Source organism: Ictidomys tridecemlineatus, chromosome 11 (assembly GCF_052094955.1).
Source record: "Ictidomys tridecemlineatus isolate mIctTri1 chromosome 11, mIctTri1.hap1, whole genome shotgun sequence".
Taxonomy (NCBI): Eukaryota; Metazoa; Chordata; class Mammalia; order Rodentia; family Sciuridae; genus Ictidomys; species Ictidomys tridecemlineatus.
The window spans coordinates 61460686-61480695 of record NC_135487.1 but is presented as its reverse complement, the minus strand read 5'-3'; the positions used below and the strand labels follow the sequence as shown (position 1 = coordinate 61480695).

General features: G+C 41.7%; 2 protein-coding genes across 7 annotated transcripts in view; both read right to left on the bottom strand.

The window, feature by feature from the left end:
- Miga1 (mitoguardin 1) overlaps positions 1-20010 on the bottom strand; it is a 574792-nt gene that overhangs the window by 287283 nt on the left and 267499 nt on the right. The gene's annotated exons all lie outside the window — the stretch shown is intronic.
- Positions 1-20010, bottom strand: part of Ak5 (adenylate kinase 5) — a 235993-nt gene that overhangs the window by 29068 nt on the left and 186915 nt on the right. For 5 of the 6 annotated variants that reach the window (XM_078026541.1, XM_021730106.3, XM_040288884.2 and 2 more), the window contains exon 11: positions 80-243. In XM_078026541.1, the coding sequence (XP_077882667.1) occupies positions 80-243 (164 nt within the window). Of the gene's footprint in view, positions 1-79; positions 5107-20010 lie in introns of those variants that run through there. The other variant, XM_078026542.1, reaches the window with a different exon arrangement.

The window sequence follows — 20010 nt, the reverse complement described above, 5'->3', positions numbered from 1 at the left end:
TGTGGCAGCTCAGACTTTTCACAACAGGTCCCAGCACCTCTGCCACAAAGGAAGGCAGAAGTTTCCTGACGTTGCTTACCGAGGGCACCAGGTCGCCACGTTCCATGATGTCTCTGATCAATTTGCTCCTTTCAGAGGTTGATGCCAGTTCTTTACGCAGGAGCTCACCAGTTGAGAGGTGTGTGAATCCGTATTTTTCCACCAGTTTTTCACACTGTGTGCCTTTGCCAGAGCCAGGGCCACCTTGAAAAAAAAAAAAAAAGTTATAGGTCAGATATGCATCCCAAGCCTGGTGCCTCCCTTGTGTCCGTGGCCACCAGGGTGAGCCAGCCTCAGCGTTTCACTCACCAAGTCTGTGCTGAGGACTTGGGATGAGAGGAGCTATGCTGGGTGCCATGGATACAAATGGAGAGTAGAGTACAGTCCTCAGTCTTAAAGAGCTCCTGGTCTGTAGAGGGGGCAGGTACTAGTGACAAGCCACAAGCAGTGGCTACAGCAGTTGCAAGTGTGTGAGGCAGAGGCTTCAGCTGCTGCAGGGGCACCGAGTCCTATACCAGGACTCTACTGGTATAGACGGGAGTATGAGAGGTTTCCTGGGGAATTGAACCTGCTCAGGTGCAAAGTACTGGCCACAGACCTGATACTTAGTGAGTACTTAGGGAATACCAGCTGTTAATTTTGAGAATAAATTATTTTTATTTGCAAACAATCATAACTTTACAGATTCATAATTGAGGAACAAACAACATTCTGAAACATTGTTGTGGATCCGACAGGTACGTTTGAGTGTCATTTCCTAAAAGCAAGGAACAAGCGTATCTTCTCACATAACTTCAGACCTTGTTTGAGTTTCAAATTGTCCTACGGACTCAATGTCCCTTGAAGCCAACAGACTGAGTTCAGAGCCACACATTGTCTTCTGCTGTCATGTCCTTCTGGTCTCCTTTAGTAAGGAACAGTTCCTCTGGGACTCCTTGACAATTTTGAAGACTATAGGTATTCCTCAACATAATTTTTCTCTACTTTTTATATATATATATTTCTTTTTTTGTTTTTTTTTTTTTGTACAGGGGATTGAACTCAGGGGCACTTGACCACTGAGCCACATCCCCAGCCCTATTATTTTTTAAAAACATATTTATTTATTTTAGTCGTAGTTGGACACAATACCTTTATTAAATTAATTAATTTATTTTTAAAAATGTTCATTTTTTAGCTCTAGGTGGACACAATATCTTTATTTTACATTTATGTGGTGCTGAGGATTGAACTCAGTACCTCGTGCATGCTAGCCGAGCACTCTACTACTGAGCCACAACCCCAGTCCCCCCCAGCCCTCCTTTGTATTTTATTTAGAGACAGGGTCTCACTGAGTTGCTTGGGGCCTTGCTTTTGCTGAAGCTGGCTTTGAATTCATGATCCTCCTGCTTCAGCCTCCTGAGCCACTGGGATTACAGGCAAGTGCTGCTGCACCCGGCTATTATTATTAATTCTGAGTGCCTTCCATATTTCTTTGATGAACACTAGATATTTGACTCCTTTTCCTGCCCTGCCAAGTGCTATTAGTTGCTAAATTGTGGAATTTTACATCCGAAAATAATCATAGCTAACCTTTGCCAAATGCTTACTGTACCAGTCACTGTTCCAAGCACTTTATATGCATTAATTTAAAATAGGCTTCAGAGGCAGACACTGTTATTATGCCCAGATGGAAAGTGAAGGCACAAAGAAGGTACTTCCATTGCTCTGGGTTGCATAGCTAGTAAGCCTCAGAGGTGTTCCCTTCTCTCTTCCTCTCTGTGGCCAGATTCACCAGTCACAGTTTGGGTCCTCATGCTCTCTGATTGGCAAATGGCAATTGTTCCACCTCTGCATGTGGGAATGGTTTAGGCTCTGGGGTCTAACAGACCTGCTCCTAGGATGATTTACCTGAAAAGAATGTCATTCTCCAGCTCCATAGCACTCAGTAGCTCCCCATGCCCCACACAATAAAATCCAAGCTATTTGTAGGAGCACTTCCTTCCACTCTCCAGAATCAAGTCCCACTCGACTTCTCATCTGTTCCTTAATCCATTTCTTTTTAAAACTGAGATATAATATTTGTACACCTTTATGGGATAGAGTGTGATAATTTGATACATATATACAATGTGTAGTGATCAAATCAGGATAATAATCTCTTTCATTTCTTGAAATGTTAAATCTTTCCCTATTTCTTGCCTCGCCCAACATCATCATGTCTAACCACAATTCCTCTAAGAAGACATACCTTTCCCAGTCACCAAACTGGTTCTCCCTGGTCCTGGGCTTGAAATGCCCCCCTTCTTCCTCTTTTTTTATTCCAAAGCTTAATTAAGGTTAAATTGGCAAAACTATATAAATTAAGCTATGCAGTGTGATGATCTGAAACATGCTGAATAGTGAAATAACCGCAGTGATGTTATTAACGCCTCTATCGCCTCCATAGATACCATTTCTTTTTTCAAGTGAAGACACGTAACCTCTATTTTCTTGGTTAGTTTCAAGTATACAATACCCTGTTGTTAACTATAGTTACTGTGCTGTACATTGGGTCTCTACAACTCATTTTCCTTATAACTGAAAGTTGATCACCCTTTGGATCAATCTCTCTCTACTTCCCCCACCCTCAGCCCCCAGCAACCATCATTCCGTTCTCTATTTCTGTGCATTTGACTTTTTTTAGGTTTCACATATAAATGTGATAATTCAGTATTTGTCTCTCTGTGCCTGGCTCCTTTCACTTAGCATATGTCCTTTAAGCTCACCCATGTTGTCTGTTGCCAAGTGGTAGGATTTCTCTGTTTCTTTAGGCTAAATAATATTCCACTCTGTAGTCCACATATATACCCGTGGCATGTGTGTTCAGCTACACACTGCAACTCCTTTCCCCATTCATGCTTTTTTTCTAACTTTGCAGACTCTTCTCATCCTTAGGTCCAGCTTGGATATTTCCCCTCTTTCAGGAACCATCTCCCACCCTCAGCTCTGTTGGGCAGGATGCCAATGGCATCTAGTGCTTCTGCCTGTTTTCCAAGGTGCCTGGGTCCCTCACCAGACCCTCTGTCCCAGAGACTTCTCTGGGCACCTTCAGGACCCAGTTCAGCACTTTGCACATGGCAGGTGCTTCATAAATGTCTGATGAATTGCAGGGTTTTTTTTTTTTTCCTATTTAAGGGGAATATTTAACATTAATAAAAATGCAAAATCACAACTGAAATTTTAGCATGTTAGGATTTATGACTTATTCTGCAAATTGACTGGTTTATCTCTCATCCTATAAAAAACTCTTTTCTTGGGTTAGTTCAAACTTCTCTATTAAAGGACATTAGGATTTGTCTTTCATTAGTAGAAAGGTCCATGTTTTGTATCTTCTGCTCGTCCATACAGCTGCCAAGTGGGGAGGGTTTAGGCCCCTCAGAGTATATTGTCCTGGATGGGCTACATGCAATAGGAAAACAGCAATTACAGAACCTTGCAAAAATAATGCAGACCACTTAAAGGAGCAGCCAATTCCCAGCTAATGCTACGTTTGCTCCAAGCACTAGACTCCTGCCTCCTGATATAATAGGAACACAGAGTGTAGGAACAAGAGAAGGCCACTCAGGGGAAGGAGTGCTTCCAGATAAATGACTAAGAGGAGCAAGCAGCTGAGCTCCTGCAGACGCCGCCGCCGTGGGGCTTCTGTGGGTCGGATTTACCTGGAAACTCTTTTCCTGGGAAGGCTGGTAGCTAGCTGGTCATGTGGAAAAGATATTTTCAGACTTGGCTTACAAGGCAAAAATGTTGTGTTCCAATTATTTTCTTCCTGCAGCCTCCTACTAATATGACTATTATAGTTTTTGCTCCTCTAAAATGTTATTTAATAAATCTGGATACAAAGGCAATTAAAAACAAATCTTCAACTCAAATTAACAACAGCTGTGTGTTAAACAGCAACCCCTCCCCACACCCGGCCCCAGTCCCAGTTAGAAACCTTTCGAGCAACAGCTGCAAATTCCTAGCATTTTTTTTTTTTTGCAAATGGTGCAGGCACAGTGGAATTTTAAGCAATCTCTACAATGGCTTGATTCTTCCCTTGGCTCCAAACTGGGGAACAAAGCGATTTTCTCACTGCAATAAAAGCACAAAAAAAACTGCTGGTGGAAACATGAATTCTCATATACTGTCACTAACATGTCTCTGAGGTCTTAACTTATGACTTCTAAATAAAAAACAATGGGGCTTTGATATCCCTCCAGGATAATTTGTTACATGGAAAAAAAAAAAATCTTTGAGGAACCACATCTCGGAATGAGTGGGCTGTGTTCTCTGGTGACAAGATAAGTGCTGACAGACACGGAGCCATCCCAGTGCCTGCCATCTCGAGGATTGTTAGTGTATCCTGAACTCCAGGCTCCTACACTGGAGCAGACCTGTGCACAGGGCCACACGGGGTGACGCACACAGAGACTAGACTATGAAATTCCATTTTGAAGAGGTCTGTCCCTAATATTTCAGGGGGAAAAAAAGGTAGAAAAACCTTTATTCTCAATCTCAAATGTAATTTTTAAAAAAATCTCCCACATAAGACGACAGGTGCTTAAAAGTATAAGTGGTGTGAAGTCCTACCCCAGAGCTCAGCCTCTCACTCCCCCTGGGTCTACAGAAGGAAGAGAGAGGACAGAATAGGGGGCTTGTGAGCCCAGGCACCTGCTGTTCTTTGAGGTGGAACTGAAATGATCTGTGTCACCTCAGCATGTCCACCTGGGTCATCCCTTCCTCTTTGCTTTTTATTTATGGGTGAAATTCTCTCTTAAAGACAGCTCTTGCCTCCTACGCAATTATTGTAGGTACTTGGCCTCCGGGAAAGAGGATGAAATGTTATAACAAGGCTGGCATGTTATAGCACATTCTGGGCTCCCAGAGAAAGTTCAGGCAAATAAAGATGTCAGGTAGAAATCGGCGGAATCCCAGGCACAAACTAATGCATGCACTTAAGTTTGGTTTACACCTTTATTTTTACTTGTTTTCCATAGCAGTGGCACAGAGCTTGTTATTATGTCCTTTGTTGACATTTTACTGTATCTTTTCACTGCTTGGTGCAACCTGGAATTAAGCAGAAGGCACATTAATTCAGCTCTTTGTTTGAAAAACATTTGCTGGTCAGCTATTAAGGGGTCTGACACTAGGCAAAGCTCTGGGAACAAAAAGATTCAGAGCTGGGTCTTTCTACCAGAGAAGGGAAGATGGCAGGTGACCCCTATCGCAGCTGTGTGACAGGGCTGGCTCTGAGCCTGTACACAGCACTGGGAGGGGGACTCTCCACGCAGGCAGGGGAAGGGTAAGCGATTGCCAACACTGGGGAATTGTGGTAAGGAAGACCACCAAGAGTTGGGATATGAATTTGGGGATATAGAAGAGGCAAGATAGACTGAGTCTCAAAAGAGAAGTGCCCCATAGCCCTTGGAACATAGGAATTGCCCACAAAACTTTGAAATGCAAAGTAAGTATTGGTGAGCAGCCCACTCCACATCCTTAGCTTGTGCCCTTGGCCCTCATTCTTGACCCACGCACTTTTCTGCAAGAAGTGACGGGAGAGCAATACACAATGGCAGGGAAAATTTGTATAACTTGGCCCTTGATTCCCCCTGTAGTCCAGTCCCTTTTAAGGTCCCTCTGAGAATACTAACATCCCACACAAGGTGCTGCTGTCTCTCTCTGGAGATGGCCTACATCCTCCCTTGAAAATATGTGTTCCTTGTTTTACCCTGAAAGATGTCTCTCCCTTGAGGTAAACACATTCTCCTTTGAATGTGTATCTGCTTTTCTAAATAAATGTGTCTCTGCAAGTTGTCATCCGTATATCTAGTAACTTTTGTTTTTTTTACTCAGTAACAAGAAAGCCAACAAATGGAACTTGAAAGCTTGGTTACCTTCTTGAGATGGGAAAGGAACAAATATTGACAGCAAGGGTATGTGGGGGGATATATACAGAGATTTCATATAAATTCTTATTAATAGTCCTCTATCAAAATGAGACAGAGCAAGGCAGAGCTGTAAGCGAAGAAAAACCCGACACAGACTTCCAGAGACCCTATCTCAAAAATTAACAAACAAACAAACAAACAAACAAAACCGAAAAGGGCTAGGGATGTGGCTCAGTGGTAAAGTGCCCCTGAGTTCAATCCCCAGTACCAAAACAAAACAAAGAAAACACCAAATAACCAAGCAAACAAATGAAACAATTAGGTGTCCATGTTGGGTTCTAATATTTCCCCATTGTCTTCAAACATATTCTTCTTCTTTTTGGTACCGGGGATTGAACCCAGGGGCACTTAAACACTGAACTACATCCTCAGCCTTTTTTTTTTTTTTTTTTTGGTATTTTATTTAGAGACAGGGTCTCACTGAGTTGCTTAGGGCCTCACTGAGTTGCTGAGGCTGGCTTTGAACCTTTGATTTTCCTGCCTCAGTCATCTGAGCCTCTGTGATTACAGGCATGCACCACTGCGCCAGTCTTATTCTTCTCATTTTTAACAGATATTTTAATCCTCTTATTCACTAGAAGATGAAAATTATTTTCTTTCCTCATTATTTTCCCACTCATTGACTCCCTCTCTTCTTGGATGCTATTTTTACTCTCATCATTCTCTGAAATTGAGCTTCCAAAGTTCACCGGGGTTGAATCACCATCATATTATTTGACAGCTTTCTCCTACTCTTTCATATCTTTGACTCCTTAGCAACCTTTGGAACCACTGACAAACACTTGGTAACCCTCTCTTCCCCTGGCTTGCGGCCTGAGCCAGGCTAAGGTCACAGAGAGAAGAAATTGCTTTACTTCACTGTCCCCACACCTTGGGCAAGGGCCCAGGTAACTGTTAATTAGTGCCACTGTCTAGGAGCCTTGTGGCCCCACCAAAATGACAACTCTGCTCCATTGTCCTCTTTGAGCTCCAACCTCTTCAATTACAGAGTGGAGATGGCCTGTGGGTTGTGAGGACAAAATGAGGTGATGCCTGTCTGTGCCTGAATAGCAGCTGGCCACTGAAACACGCCCTGACACAATCACTGTCTGTAAAATGAGGCAGCCAGCAGGAGTGAAAGCTTGAAAGTTTTCCTAGTTCAAACACCCCGTGATTTTACACAGCATTTAAAAAAAAATAGTGGTACTATTTTAACATCTTTAAAGATGGATACTCTTCATAGTCATGGCTCGTGAGGATATCGAATGTCTTTTGCAAAACCAACTATCCTGTTTCTAGATAATATTCAGGATTTGTTTTTAAAAAGTCTAGCATATTTCTGCCCCTTGAAACATTTTTCTCTCTAAATGAAAATGGTCCCAACGCTGGGGGTTCAGGTTTTTGAGACTGAATGATCCTTTCCAGAGAAAAGCTATTAATGCTGTCAGACCATGAGCCCACAGTGCCCAAGGAATGACCCCCAGGCAGTCTGGGCCCATGAATCACTTTAAACATCCTGCATCTAGGATGAGCTGCATCAGTATGCTGAGTTTCTGCAGACTGTTGCTAGTAACTGAATCTCTCTGACCAGAAGCAGTTAAGAAAAATGGAGCTTTATCCTCACAGACAACAACTCTATTAGCTTTGAAAGGCACCGACTGCTTCAGGTTATTTGTGAATGTGTTGAAGTGCCAGTGATAGGGTCAGCTGAAGGTTATATGGAAGAACTTTAAATAGGGCTGGAAACTTCTTGATGGCCAACTGTGTTACTTATCAGTGCCTGATATGTAGTAGGAAATAGATCAACAAATGAAAGTGAGGCAAGCACTCTACCACTGAGCCACAACCCCAGCCCCTACTTTGAAATTTTTAAGAAGAAAAGAGATACTGATGGATGGACAGAGGGGCAGATAATTTGATAAAACAAAATAACAGTAAAATGTTAATGGCAGAATCTAGGTGGTGGGTACGCCAGTGTTTACTGTAAAATGCTTTCAGCTTTGTTGTAAGTTTGAAGTATTTTCATTATTAAAAAAGATAATCTTTACAAAACATTCCCTAGGCGATTCTGAGGATTAGCCTGATTTGGAGCTTCTAGACTAGATAATCTAAGAAAGGCAATTTGCTGTGAACTCCCCGATGGTCACTGCAGGGAGGCTGAGCTGATCTTTCTTTTCATATTTACAATGTAATAATGCTGAGATAATGGTTCTACCACGAATGACTAATTGTTATGATAGTTAATAAAACTCCTTACAGCCTTATTAAAAGATGAGCCATTCCTCTCTGTTGCAGAAGGGAGGGGGGACTTTCGGATATCTCAGTATCCAGCTGGAGAGAAGAGTTGTGGCACAGTGAGCTCTTTGGCATCAGTGATGCGGTCTGGGGACCCAATGTGTCCGAGAAGTTTCTGCATACCATTCAGATAAAAGTTTCTGGTTTACCATGCGTCTGGCATAATGACACATTAACTAATAAATATATTTTATTTGTAATAATTCATTTGATTTTTACAATTATTTGAAACAGGTACTATTGGTAATCAAATAATAGATGTAAAAAAAAAATGTGCCAAGGACCAACTATACCTCAGTGCCATTAAATTCTAAAGCTTCCCCTCCAAAAGCCCTCCCAGCCCTTCAGACAGACCTGCTGTTCAGAAATACACCCACACAACTCCAGGCGTTGGAGTGGCCGCCAGGAGCCAGGCTTTCATCATGTCCCCATGTGGTTGCCAGAAGAAATACAGGATGCTCAGTTAAATATTGCTTGGCACATCATTACATGAAATACCATCAATGTTATTCTAAAATTCGAATTTAACACACACACACACATTTCAAATTGGGTTTTCTTTTTAAAAAATTAATTGGTTCATTACAATTATACATAATAGTGACATTCATTGTGACATATTTGTAAGGGAAAATAACATAATTTGGTCAATTTAATTCCCCCGTACCTCACACTCCCCTCTTCCTTCCTCCTGATTCCTTCTCTAGTCACTGGTTTCCCTTCTATATTTTCATGAGATTCGCATCCCCTTTATCCCCCCACCTTGTCCCCTCTGACTTCCAGGTAGGAGTGAAAACATATGGGGTCTTGCCGCAGTCCGGCTGCAGCAAAATAACTGGGGGGGGGGGTGACGAGCAACTTGTGTACATTGATACAGCAGGAGTGGGAGCCGTTTATTGTAGGACAGGAGGGGTATATATACATTCCACACAGCTTATCTTCATTAACATAAACTCGATACAGCACTCAGCCAATCAGGAATCTCCACACTTAATGGCTGGCTTTGCGTGACTTCACAAACCACTCCCTCTGGCAAAAGGCCAGGCGCCATCCTGACTTGTTTACAGACCCTGACAGGGTCTTATATTTCTATTTGTTAAATATGCAACACTATCAGGCCCCATCCTTTGTTATCATTATTTGGAAGGACATGGTTGTATCTCTGTTCTGACAGCTGAGTCTATGATTTTGATACATTTAGTCAAAAACCTACCACAGCCACAGAGACAAAGTGAAATGTCTCATGAAGACATGTCTCTGAAACAGGATGCCCTGACTCTGCCCCTTAGGTGGGCAGATGAAAGGAGAGTTCAGGCCTCAGGTGACAGGAAACAGCAGGCACCACGGGGTGGTTTCTGAGCATTTCTAATGTCGCACCTGCACTCAACCCTCACCCCATCACACCCTAAACTCATCTCCAAATAGGGACAGGGACGAGAGCCATAAACTGACCCCTCAAGAAAACACCATCAAGACACCTGTCCTTGGTTTCTTTACCCAGAGTCTCTGGGCTTGGTTCAGACCCAACTCACCAAGTGTATTTATCTTTTCGAACCTATGGAAACCGCAACCTTTAAAAGTTGCTTCAGAAGGGCCCTGCTTGTTTGGCTCTTCCAGTTTTTTAGAATTCATTGCTCTAGAATGTGCTGCCTCTTAAATATATGTTTTCTTAAATATACGAACCTTTCCCCCCCTATTTTGTAGACCACTTCACACTGGGTTCTTAGGCAAGTAATGAATGAATATAATAGAAAATTCATAACCCCGCCTGTCCTTTCTAGTCTGTTTTTCTTTTGAAGATATATATTTTCTCTACTGTGAAAGAAATACATAGTTCTTATTGAAGACTTAGATTAATTTGGAAAAATAGAAAAGAAAAACAGTCCTAGTCCCCAAAGGTAACTGCCAGACACTTTTTGTTTCTCTGTAACCCTTTTTTCTATGCCTGGTTTTCACTGGGAATCTGCTCTGATGTTCAACCTCTTTGAGCATCTGCGTTTTCATCTCAAAATAAGGTTGCCTGGCTGAAAATAAGCTTGTTATTACTCCAAGGTCATTTCTAGCGTTATCATTCATGTTTTTGTCTTTGTCAGAGAACTTGGAAAATGTTTGTGCTTGCAGTCTGTCTATCTACTGTAAAAGGAAATGAGGCTGTGTAAGGCAGATGGGGACATTTGTGGTGGATATTGGATTACGTCTGAGGTTTTGTGTTCAATTCTGGGCAACACCATGGAAACTGCAAGACTTCTGCATTGTGATGGGAATATAAAATCAGTAGAACCTTTCAGAGCAATTTGGCAATGTAAAATAATTTTTAAAAAGTTTTTATACTTATGTATTTATTCTAAAGGTAAACAATTTACTGTTTTATTTTCATAGACATTAATTACAGCATTTTAAATGAAAGCAAAAATTAGAAAAAACAGTATGTGGAATAGGAATTAAACTTAATAAGTTATAATAGATCAATGCAAAGGAATAGTATGTGGTCATTAAAATGATATACACAATGGAATATTACTCAGCACCAAAAAATAACAAAATCATGACATTTGCAGGGAAATGGATGGCATTAGAGCAGATTATGCTAAGTGAAGTTAGCCAATCCCTAAAAAACAAATGCCAAATGTCTTCTTTGATATAATTGGGGTGACTCAAAACAGCAGGGAGGAAGAGCATGAGAAGAAGATTACCATTAAACAGGGATGAGAGGTGGGAGGGAATGGGAGAGAGAAGGGGAATTGCACGGAAGATGGAAGGAGATCCTCATGGTTATGCAAAATTACATATAAGATAGTATTAGGGGGAAGGAAAAAAAAGAGACAGAGAAATGTGTTACAATAGATGAGGTAGAGAGAGGTGATGGGAGGGGAGAGGAGGAGAGGGGGGGATAGGAAGGGCAGCAGAATACAACAGACACTAGTATGGCAGTATGTATAAACGTGGCTGTATAAACCAATGTGATCCTGCAATCTGTACACGTGGAAAAATAAGAATTCATACCCCATTTGAATCAAATGTATGATATATGATATGTCAAGATCAATGTAATGTTTTGAGCAACCAATAAAAAAAGTTTCAATAATATAAAAAAAATGACATACTGAAAGAAGACAGATATAAGAATATATGTGGTATATCCCCTCGTGACAAACAGACCCACATAGCCTTGCACACACACACACACACACACACACGATCACCTCTAATGGAGCTGTTGTAAACACCCACAGGAATGTGTCAAGTAGAGCAGCAGTTTACAGCAGTGGCCAGGCAGCTTAGGCCCAAAGCCCGAGAGATGCTCTCATTTCAGCCAGCCCTGAACTTAGCCAACTGCAGCTGGTGTAGACGAATCGCCAGGTAACAGCTCAGCCCTTAGGGAAGGAGGGTGACTTTTTCTTTTCTTCTTCTTTTGTACCAGGGATTGAACCCAGGGGTGTTCAGTTGAAGATCCGTTCATTGAACCCAGGCCCATCTTTTATTTTTTACTTTGAGACAGGGTCCCGTTAAGTTGCTTAGGGCCTTGCTAAATTGCTGAGGTTGGCCTTGAACTTGAGATCAGCCTGTCTCAGCCTTCTGAGTTGCTGGGACTACAGGTGTGTGCCACTGCGCCCTGCAGGAGGGTTAATTTTAATATGGAACATCAGCAGACTGACACTGGCCTTTACCCAACCTTAAAACCCCGTCTTGGGGCTGGGGTTGGGGCTCAGTGGTGGAGCGCTTGCCCAGCGAGGTACTGGGTTCTATTCTCAGCACTGCACATAAATAAATAAAATAAAGGTCTATCAACAACTAAAAAAAAAAAATATTGTGGATATCCTTTCTCCTTCCAAGTCACTTTGATCCATCCTCCTCTCCCCTTTCTCAGGGTCCTCTTCCTCTTATTGGTTGTCTCCTCTCACTCAGAATCTGAACATGATTGTTAACATGACAGCCCATGATTGTTGAATACTTTTTTTGTGTGTAGTGCTAGGGATTGAACCCAGAGATGCTTTACCCCTGAGCTACATCCCTAGTTATTTTTGTTTTTAAATCTTTTATTTGGAGATGCTTAGGGTCTCATTAAGTTGCTGAGGCTGGTCTCAAACTTGAAATCCTCCTGTCTCAGCCTCCAGAGAGTGGGGTGCCACTGGGCCAGGCTTGTGGAATTATTTATAAGGGTACTGTTGGGGCTGGGGATGGGGCTCAAGCGGTAAAGCGCTCGCCTGGCATGCGCGGGGCGCTGGGTTCGATCCTCAGCACCATATAAAATAAAATAAAGATGTTGTGTCCACCGAAAACTGGAAAATAAATATTAAAAAATTCTCTCTCTCTTCTCTTTCTGTCTCTTAAAAAAAATGAGTACTGTTAACTGGCTCACCTTCACATTGCCCTCTGTGACCTACATACTATCATCAGTCTACGTGCCAAGTGAGAAGACTGAGGAACAGTGGGTGTAAAGACATTACCCAAGGTCACGTAGCAGCTAGTTCCTGGGGAAGCTGGCATCTGGCCTTGAGCCTGCGCTGCTTCTCTTTATGCACATATGCTTGCGTCTCTCATTTTAAAAAATAGTCCACCTTTGACCTTCTTTTCCCTTTAGATACTCCCTAAGTCTTTTCTTCCAGAGTCAAGTTTCTGGAAAATATAGTCTGTTCATATCCTTGTTCTCCCTAACCTCCAGCCATCCCTTAACCCATGGCTTTCAATTATTTCTCTTCTACTGGAACTTCTTTCATTAAAGCCCCCAATAATGCTTTAGTTGCCAAATCCAACAGATTATCTTCATTGCATTGTGTTTAGCTCTTCTATTTCCTGCCTCGCCTTCTCCATAGGATGCCGTTGGCTCTTGATAGTCCCTTTTCCTCTCTCTTCTTCCTCCTCTGGCTCTGAACAGGAGCTTCAAAGGCTCCAGGTCTCAACCTGTCTCTAGCTTCATTCTACGAACCTCCGCTGGGTGATCTCTTGCTTGTGCTTGGCTTCACCCTTCATCGATCCCCTGGTGAAATCCACACGTGTCTCCAGCCAGAACGTGTATTTTGGGTACAGGATCTCCGACATCTCTTGTTGAATGGACACCAACAGTGGATGTCCCGTAAGCATCTCCATGGTAGCACGCTGAACACTGGATTCTTCACGTCTCTCTCAAAACCCCTTTCTTCTCCATATCCCTTAGTCCTTGAATGGCACCTCTGTGCACAGTGGTTGTCCACACCAGCCATTTCGGAGTCATGCATAATTCTTCTCATTCACCTCTGCACACAACGGATGGTTGTGTCCTATTGATTTTATCTCCTGGAATCTCTTGGACCTATTTTTTTCTCACTCACCTCAATTGCCTCCCTTTCCTTCCATGAATGGCCCTTCTGATGGCCTACGACTGGCCTTTCTGCTGCAGCCAGGACTCCCTCTCCCTGCTGCCAGAGTGCTCTTTTCTTTTTGAAATCTGAATCTGTCGCTGTATGACTGAACAGAGGCCCTGATGGCTTCCTGCTGCCACTCATGAAGTTCACACTTCTCAGTCTGGTCTCACGGCTCTCACATCCCGGACTTTGCCTGGTCTCCAGCTCTGGCTCCCGTCACTTTCCATCCCTCTCACTTCAGAGGCTTCCTCTTGCACACGCTGCTCCCTCTTCCCACAGGGTATCCATCCCAGCTTTCTTCCCACTTGCAACGTGGCCTTTTCTTCCTCAGGACTCAGCTCTGACTTGCCCCTGCTGCAGTCTTCCATCCCAGGTCCAGGCCTTGGTCACTGCATGTGCCAGCTGTGCTGTGTCCCCCTCCACAAGACGAGCTTCTTGAGCTGAGGGCGCTTGTCTTTCATCTGTGCAAGCTTAGACCTATCACATTGCTGGTGCATAGTAGAAATTCCATGTGTCAAATATGCAATTCACCCCAAAGCATATATATTTGGTGGAAGAATTTAATAGAGCAGAGAGATCTATATTTATCATTACAGCCGTTTAGGCAGTCCCCTTTGAGTTTATCTATATCCCTGGTCTAGGCTGTCTTTTTTATTCCTCCTTCATACTATATGGTATTGGTCAAGATCGATATGTAACTGAGGTACTCCATCCAAAGTGCAATGAACATTCCAGAATGACCAGGTACCCTCAGATACACCCAGCACCACATTCTCAAACATTTGTTCATTGTGGCCCTTCTGAAATTGTTTTGAACTTGGGTCTTTATATTATTTTTATTTTATATTTTTGGCACTGGGATTGAACCCAGGGGGATTTACCACTAAGCCACATCCCCAGACCTAATTTTTTTTTTTTTATTTTGAGATAGTGTCTCACTGAGTTGCTCAGGTTGGCCTTGAACTTGGAATTCCCCCAGCTTCAGTCTCCTGAGTTGCTGGATCACAGGTGGGTGCCCCACACATGGCTTCTGAAATAGTTTTGGTAATGCTCACACAACAGGTGCCCACGATATGTCTTTTTAGTGAACATATACACATATGTTCACTATGTGGTGTATATTCTGAACTCAATGAGCTTGGGTGGGGAGTGAAAATGATGGTTCAGGGCACTTTTCTGAATCCAAATTGTTTCTTATTTTGAAGATAACATGTCACATAATTGGGAGAAACATGGCTGGGGTACTCAGAGGTCTGTTTCATTAATATTAATTTGTTATCTTATTATTTTGTCTTTGTTTTCAGACATCAATAGCTAGCTAAAACAGCAACAAAACAAAATAGAAAATTGAGGTAATTCTTCAAATAAATATGGAAAGCCCTTCCTTAACCCACTGTACTCCCACAAACTCACCCTCAATATCTACCGACACTTTTAGAGCATGAGCTTTGAAGTCTGAGAAGCTAACTCAGCTCTGAGCCTTACCTTGGTCACTTATTAACTCTTTGTCCTAGTGTCTGAGTCAGCTTTTGTTTTCCTGTGACCAAAATATCCAACAAGAACAACTTAAAGGAAGAAAAGTTTATTTGGGCCTCAGAGTTTCAGAGGAGTCAGTCTGTGGACGGCCAACTCCTTGCTCTGGGCTCAAGGTGAGGCAGGACATCATGGGGGAAGGGCATGGCAGAGGAAAGCTGCTCAGCTCAGGGCAGGGTCTGGAAGCAGAGAGAGAGGGGAAAGGGTCCCAGGAAGAACAACCATTGCAGGGCATACCCCCAGTGACCCACCTGCCTACAGTTATCACTCAGACAATTCAAACTAGGATGGAATGAGTAGGCCACAGCTCCATGATCTGATCATTTCACCTCTGAATATTCCTGCATACACAGGAGCTTTTGGGGGACACCTCAAATCCAAACCATAACACTTAGGAAACTCACTTCACCTTTTTGAGCCTCAATTCTTCCTCTGTAAAATGGAGACGATATGAATACTTCAGATTGATGTGAGGATTAAACAAGTTAATATGTATAAAGACAGCCTAGTAAATAGGGGCATAGTAAATCACTTTTGTATGTGTTAATTTCAATATTGTTATTAGATAATTAAATGAATATTTTGGGAGTAGAGAATGGGACTTTGACTCATTAACTGCCTTCATACTTTACTTTCTTGGAGCTGTGTCTCAGTTGTGTAAGTTTTCCAGTAAGACAACAATTAGTGATGGATTCACTCATGGGCTGCTCAAGTGTAAGGTGGACAGAGAACAAATGATATTTTGCCATTTTAAGAGAAATCAAAACAAGGTGTGGTGGCATATGTCTGTAATCTCAGCAACTCAAGAAGAATGAGGTAGGAGGATCATAAGTTTGAGGCCAGCCTCAGCAATTTTTGCCAGGCCCTAAACAACTTAGATGAGATCCTGCCTTAAAATAAAATCATCAAAAGGATTAGAAATGTGGCTCAAATGTGCCTCTGGGCTCAATTCCCAGTACCAAAAAAAATAAAAAGAGAGAGAGAGAGAGAGAGAGAGAGAGAGAGAGAGAGAGAGAGAGAGAGAGAGAGAGAGAAATTCAAATTCCCTTGACACAAGATTTTGATGTTTTCTCCTTTTCAGTGCTGGGTCCTGCCAGAGTTCGTAGCATCTTCCAGTGTCCACTGATGATACTTAATGGGTCTCAGAACAAGCAAGAAAGGGTTTTAGTCAGGCTGGGAGATGTGGCCTTGATGTGATTGCTAATCAACCAGTAGAACACAGAAGGATCATTTGCTATTTTGTTGAACACATTTGATTAGCCTTTAGTGAACCAACCGAGTCCCTAAAACTTCACCCGGCAGCTCAGTGGGCAAGTTAATAGTGCTTCCAAAAATATTTCATCCAATACTTAGGGAAGCAGTGAGTGCGAGGTCTCCACTCCCGGTGCCACGTAAACTCAGACTTGTGCTGTTCTCCCTCTAGTAGTAATTTTCCCTTTGGAGAACTCTTAATTAACTTAACAACATTTCTTTAAGGAAATAATTTAAGAACCTGAAAACAATATACAACTGCAGTGTTTTGCAGCGTCCCAAGGACTGTTTTATGTCCTTTTGAATCTCACAGTTCCTTGAGAAGTGAGCCTTGATTAGGGCTTATTAATTTGGCTTGATTAAATTAAGAAATTGTTGCATCCTGATTTAGCATCACTTGGAGCCTTTCTGCAGTGTAAAGTTCATATAATTAAGTAGGTTTACTGTCAGCACACAGCGTCCACCTTTTCCCAACATTAGAGAGAGTTCCTATTGGTTTGTAATGCATATGAGGCTCCCCTGGAAAGCTGGCCAATGTCTCTTCTTCTTTATAGGGACCTTTAGTGTCTGTACCCCTTTAGAAGAGAAAAAGCTGGGTGATTCTGTATCTGAGTTTGGCCCAAGGACAATGCTTCAGGTGGGCCAAGTCAATGGCTTGGTGTCAGAGGGAGACTTAATTCTCTTCATGAACCCAGCTGTGTTTGTCAGGGCTCTTCAGAGAAACAGATCTAATAAAGGTATATATAGATATGTAAGAGGGAATTTATGATCGGCTTTGGCTCACTCAATCTTGGAGACCCAGATGCCGCAGAGTAGGCTACCTCAGGATGGAGAAGCACGGGAGCCAGGGGTGTTGTGCAGTTCTGAGCATAAAAGCCTATGATCTTGTTGGGGGGAGTTGCTGATGCAAGTTCTGAAGTTCGAAGGCTCAAGAAGCTGGATTCCTGAGATTATCACACATTATCACAGATTATATGATCCTAAATTTAGAAAATCCAAAAAACTTCACCAAAAGACTACTAGAGCTAATAAACAAATTTAGAAAAGTAGCAGGTTACAAAATCAGTAACTTTCTTGTATACCAACAATGAATCTGCTGAGAATAAAAATCAGGAAAACAATTCTGATCACAATAGCCTAAAAACAACAGCAGCAACAACACCCCAAACCAAACCAAACCAAACCAAAACGAAAAACTAGGAATATATCTAACCAAGGTGAAAGACCTCTACAATGAAAACTACAGAACACTGAAGGAAGAAACTGAAGAAGTCAAAAGATGGAAAGACCTTCCTTGTTCATGGATAGGCAAAATTAATATTCTTAAAATGGCCATATTATCAAAAGCAATATACACATTCAATGCAATCCCCATTGAGGTACCAATGACATCCTTCACAGAACTAGAAGAAACAGTCCTAATATTATTTGGAAGAATAAAAGACCCAAAGAGCCAAAGCAACTCTAAGCCAAAAAGCAATGCTGGCAGCGTCACAATACCTGACTTCAAATTACACTACAGAGCTATAGTAACAAAAACTATATGATGCTGGCAGACGCATACACCAATGGTACAGAATAGAAGACACAGACAAATCCACACAACTATAGTCATCTGATCCTTCACAATGGTGCCAAAAGCATACATTGGAGAAAAGACAGCCTTTTAGAACAAATGATGTTAGAAAAAACTAGTTATCCACATATAAAAGAATGAGACTTGCTCCTTCTTTCTCATCCTGCATAAAAATCAACTCCAAATGGATCAAAGACCTAGGAATTAGAACAGAAACTAAGGGCTGGGCTTGTAGCTCAGTGGTAGAGCGCTTGCCTAACATGTGTGAGACACTGGGTTCAATTCTCAGCACCACATAAATAATAAATAAATAAAATTATAGGTTTTGTGTCCATCTACAACTGAAATAATAATAATAATAATAATAATAATAATAATAATAATAATAATAATAAACAGAAACTATGCAATTCCTAGAAGAAAACGTAGGGTCAACACTCCAACATATACGTGTAGGCAATGACTTTCTCAATAAGACCCCTAAAGCTCAGGAAAAAATGTAAAGAGTTAATAAATAAGATGACATTAAATTTAAAAGCTGCCACACAGCAAAGGAAACAATTAGGTACATGAAAAGTGAACCTATAGAATGGGAGAAAAATATTTCCAGCCACTCTTCTGACAGAGGATTAATATACAGATATATAAAGAACTAAAAGAAAAACCTTAAACCAAAAAACCAAATAATTTAATTAATAAATGAGCCAATGAATTAAATAGAAACTTCTCAAAAGAAGAAATACAAGTAGCCAACAAATATGTGAAAAAAATCTTCAACATCTTTAGCAACTAGGGAAATGCAAACAAAACTAAACTGAGATTTCATCTTACACCAGTCAGAATGGCAGTCATCAAGAATACAAGTAATAGGGCTGGGGTTGTGGCTCAGTGGTAGAGTGCTTGCCCAGTACACGGGAGGCAGTGGTTTTTTTCCCCAGCACCACAGGAAAAAAACAAAACAAAACAAAAAAAACCTAAATAAACAAAATAAAGGTATTGTGTCCATCTACAACTAACAATATTTTTAAAAAAGAATATAAATAATAAGTGCTGGAAAGAATGTGGAGAAAAAAGGAACACTTTCTCATTGTTGGTGGGATTGTAAATTAGAACAACTACTGTGGAAATCAGAACGGAGGTTCTTCAAAAGACTAGGCATGGAACCACTATATGACCCAGCTATACCACTCCTCTATTTATCCTAAAGAATGAAAGTCACCATACTCTAGCCATACATGCATACTCATGTTTAGATCAGTACAATTCACAATAGACAAACCACGGAACAGCCTAGGTGTCCATCAATGGATGAATGGATAAAGAAACTGTGTTATATATCCACAGTGGAGTTTTATTCAGCTATCAAGAAAAATGAAATGATGTCATTTGCAGGAAAACGGTTAGAACTTGAGACCATTATGTTAAGCAAAATAAGCCAAAAAGCCAGAAGGTCAAGGGTTCTATTTTCTCTCATAGGTGGATGTTAGAGAGTAAAAAGGAAAAGAAAGGTGGTGGTGGGCAGATCAGTAGAGGAAAGGAACCAGGGGGTGGGAGGGAGGAGTGAGGGGGAAAGTGCTGGGGAGTGACACTGACCAAATTCTGTGGTTCGATTACATGCTTACACAAATAGGAAAAAACAAACCCCATCATTACGTATAAATATAATGCAATAATAAAAAAATGTGGAAAGAGAAAAAAAAAATCTGGACTTCTGATGTCTGAGGGCAGGAGAAACTGGATGACCCATATCCAAGAGAAAAGGAGAAAAGTTACCTTTGCTCTGCCTTTTTGTTCTACCTGGGCCCTCAACAGGTTGGATGCAGGCAGGTCTTCCCTAATTTAGATTCAGCTCACAGACTCAAATGCCAATCTCTCCTGGAAACATCCTCAGAGACACACCCAGAAATAATGTTTTACTGGTTACCTGGGTTCCCCCGACCCAGGCAAGTTCTTACCGAAAATTAACCATCAGCTCTGGCTTGTTGGAGAGCCGCCTGGTTTCACTTCATAGTAGAAACTCAGTCAAGTGCAGTCTGAGTTTCTCAGT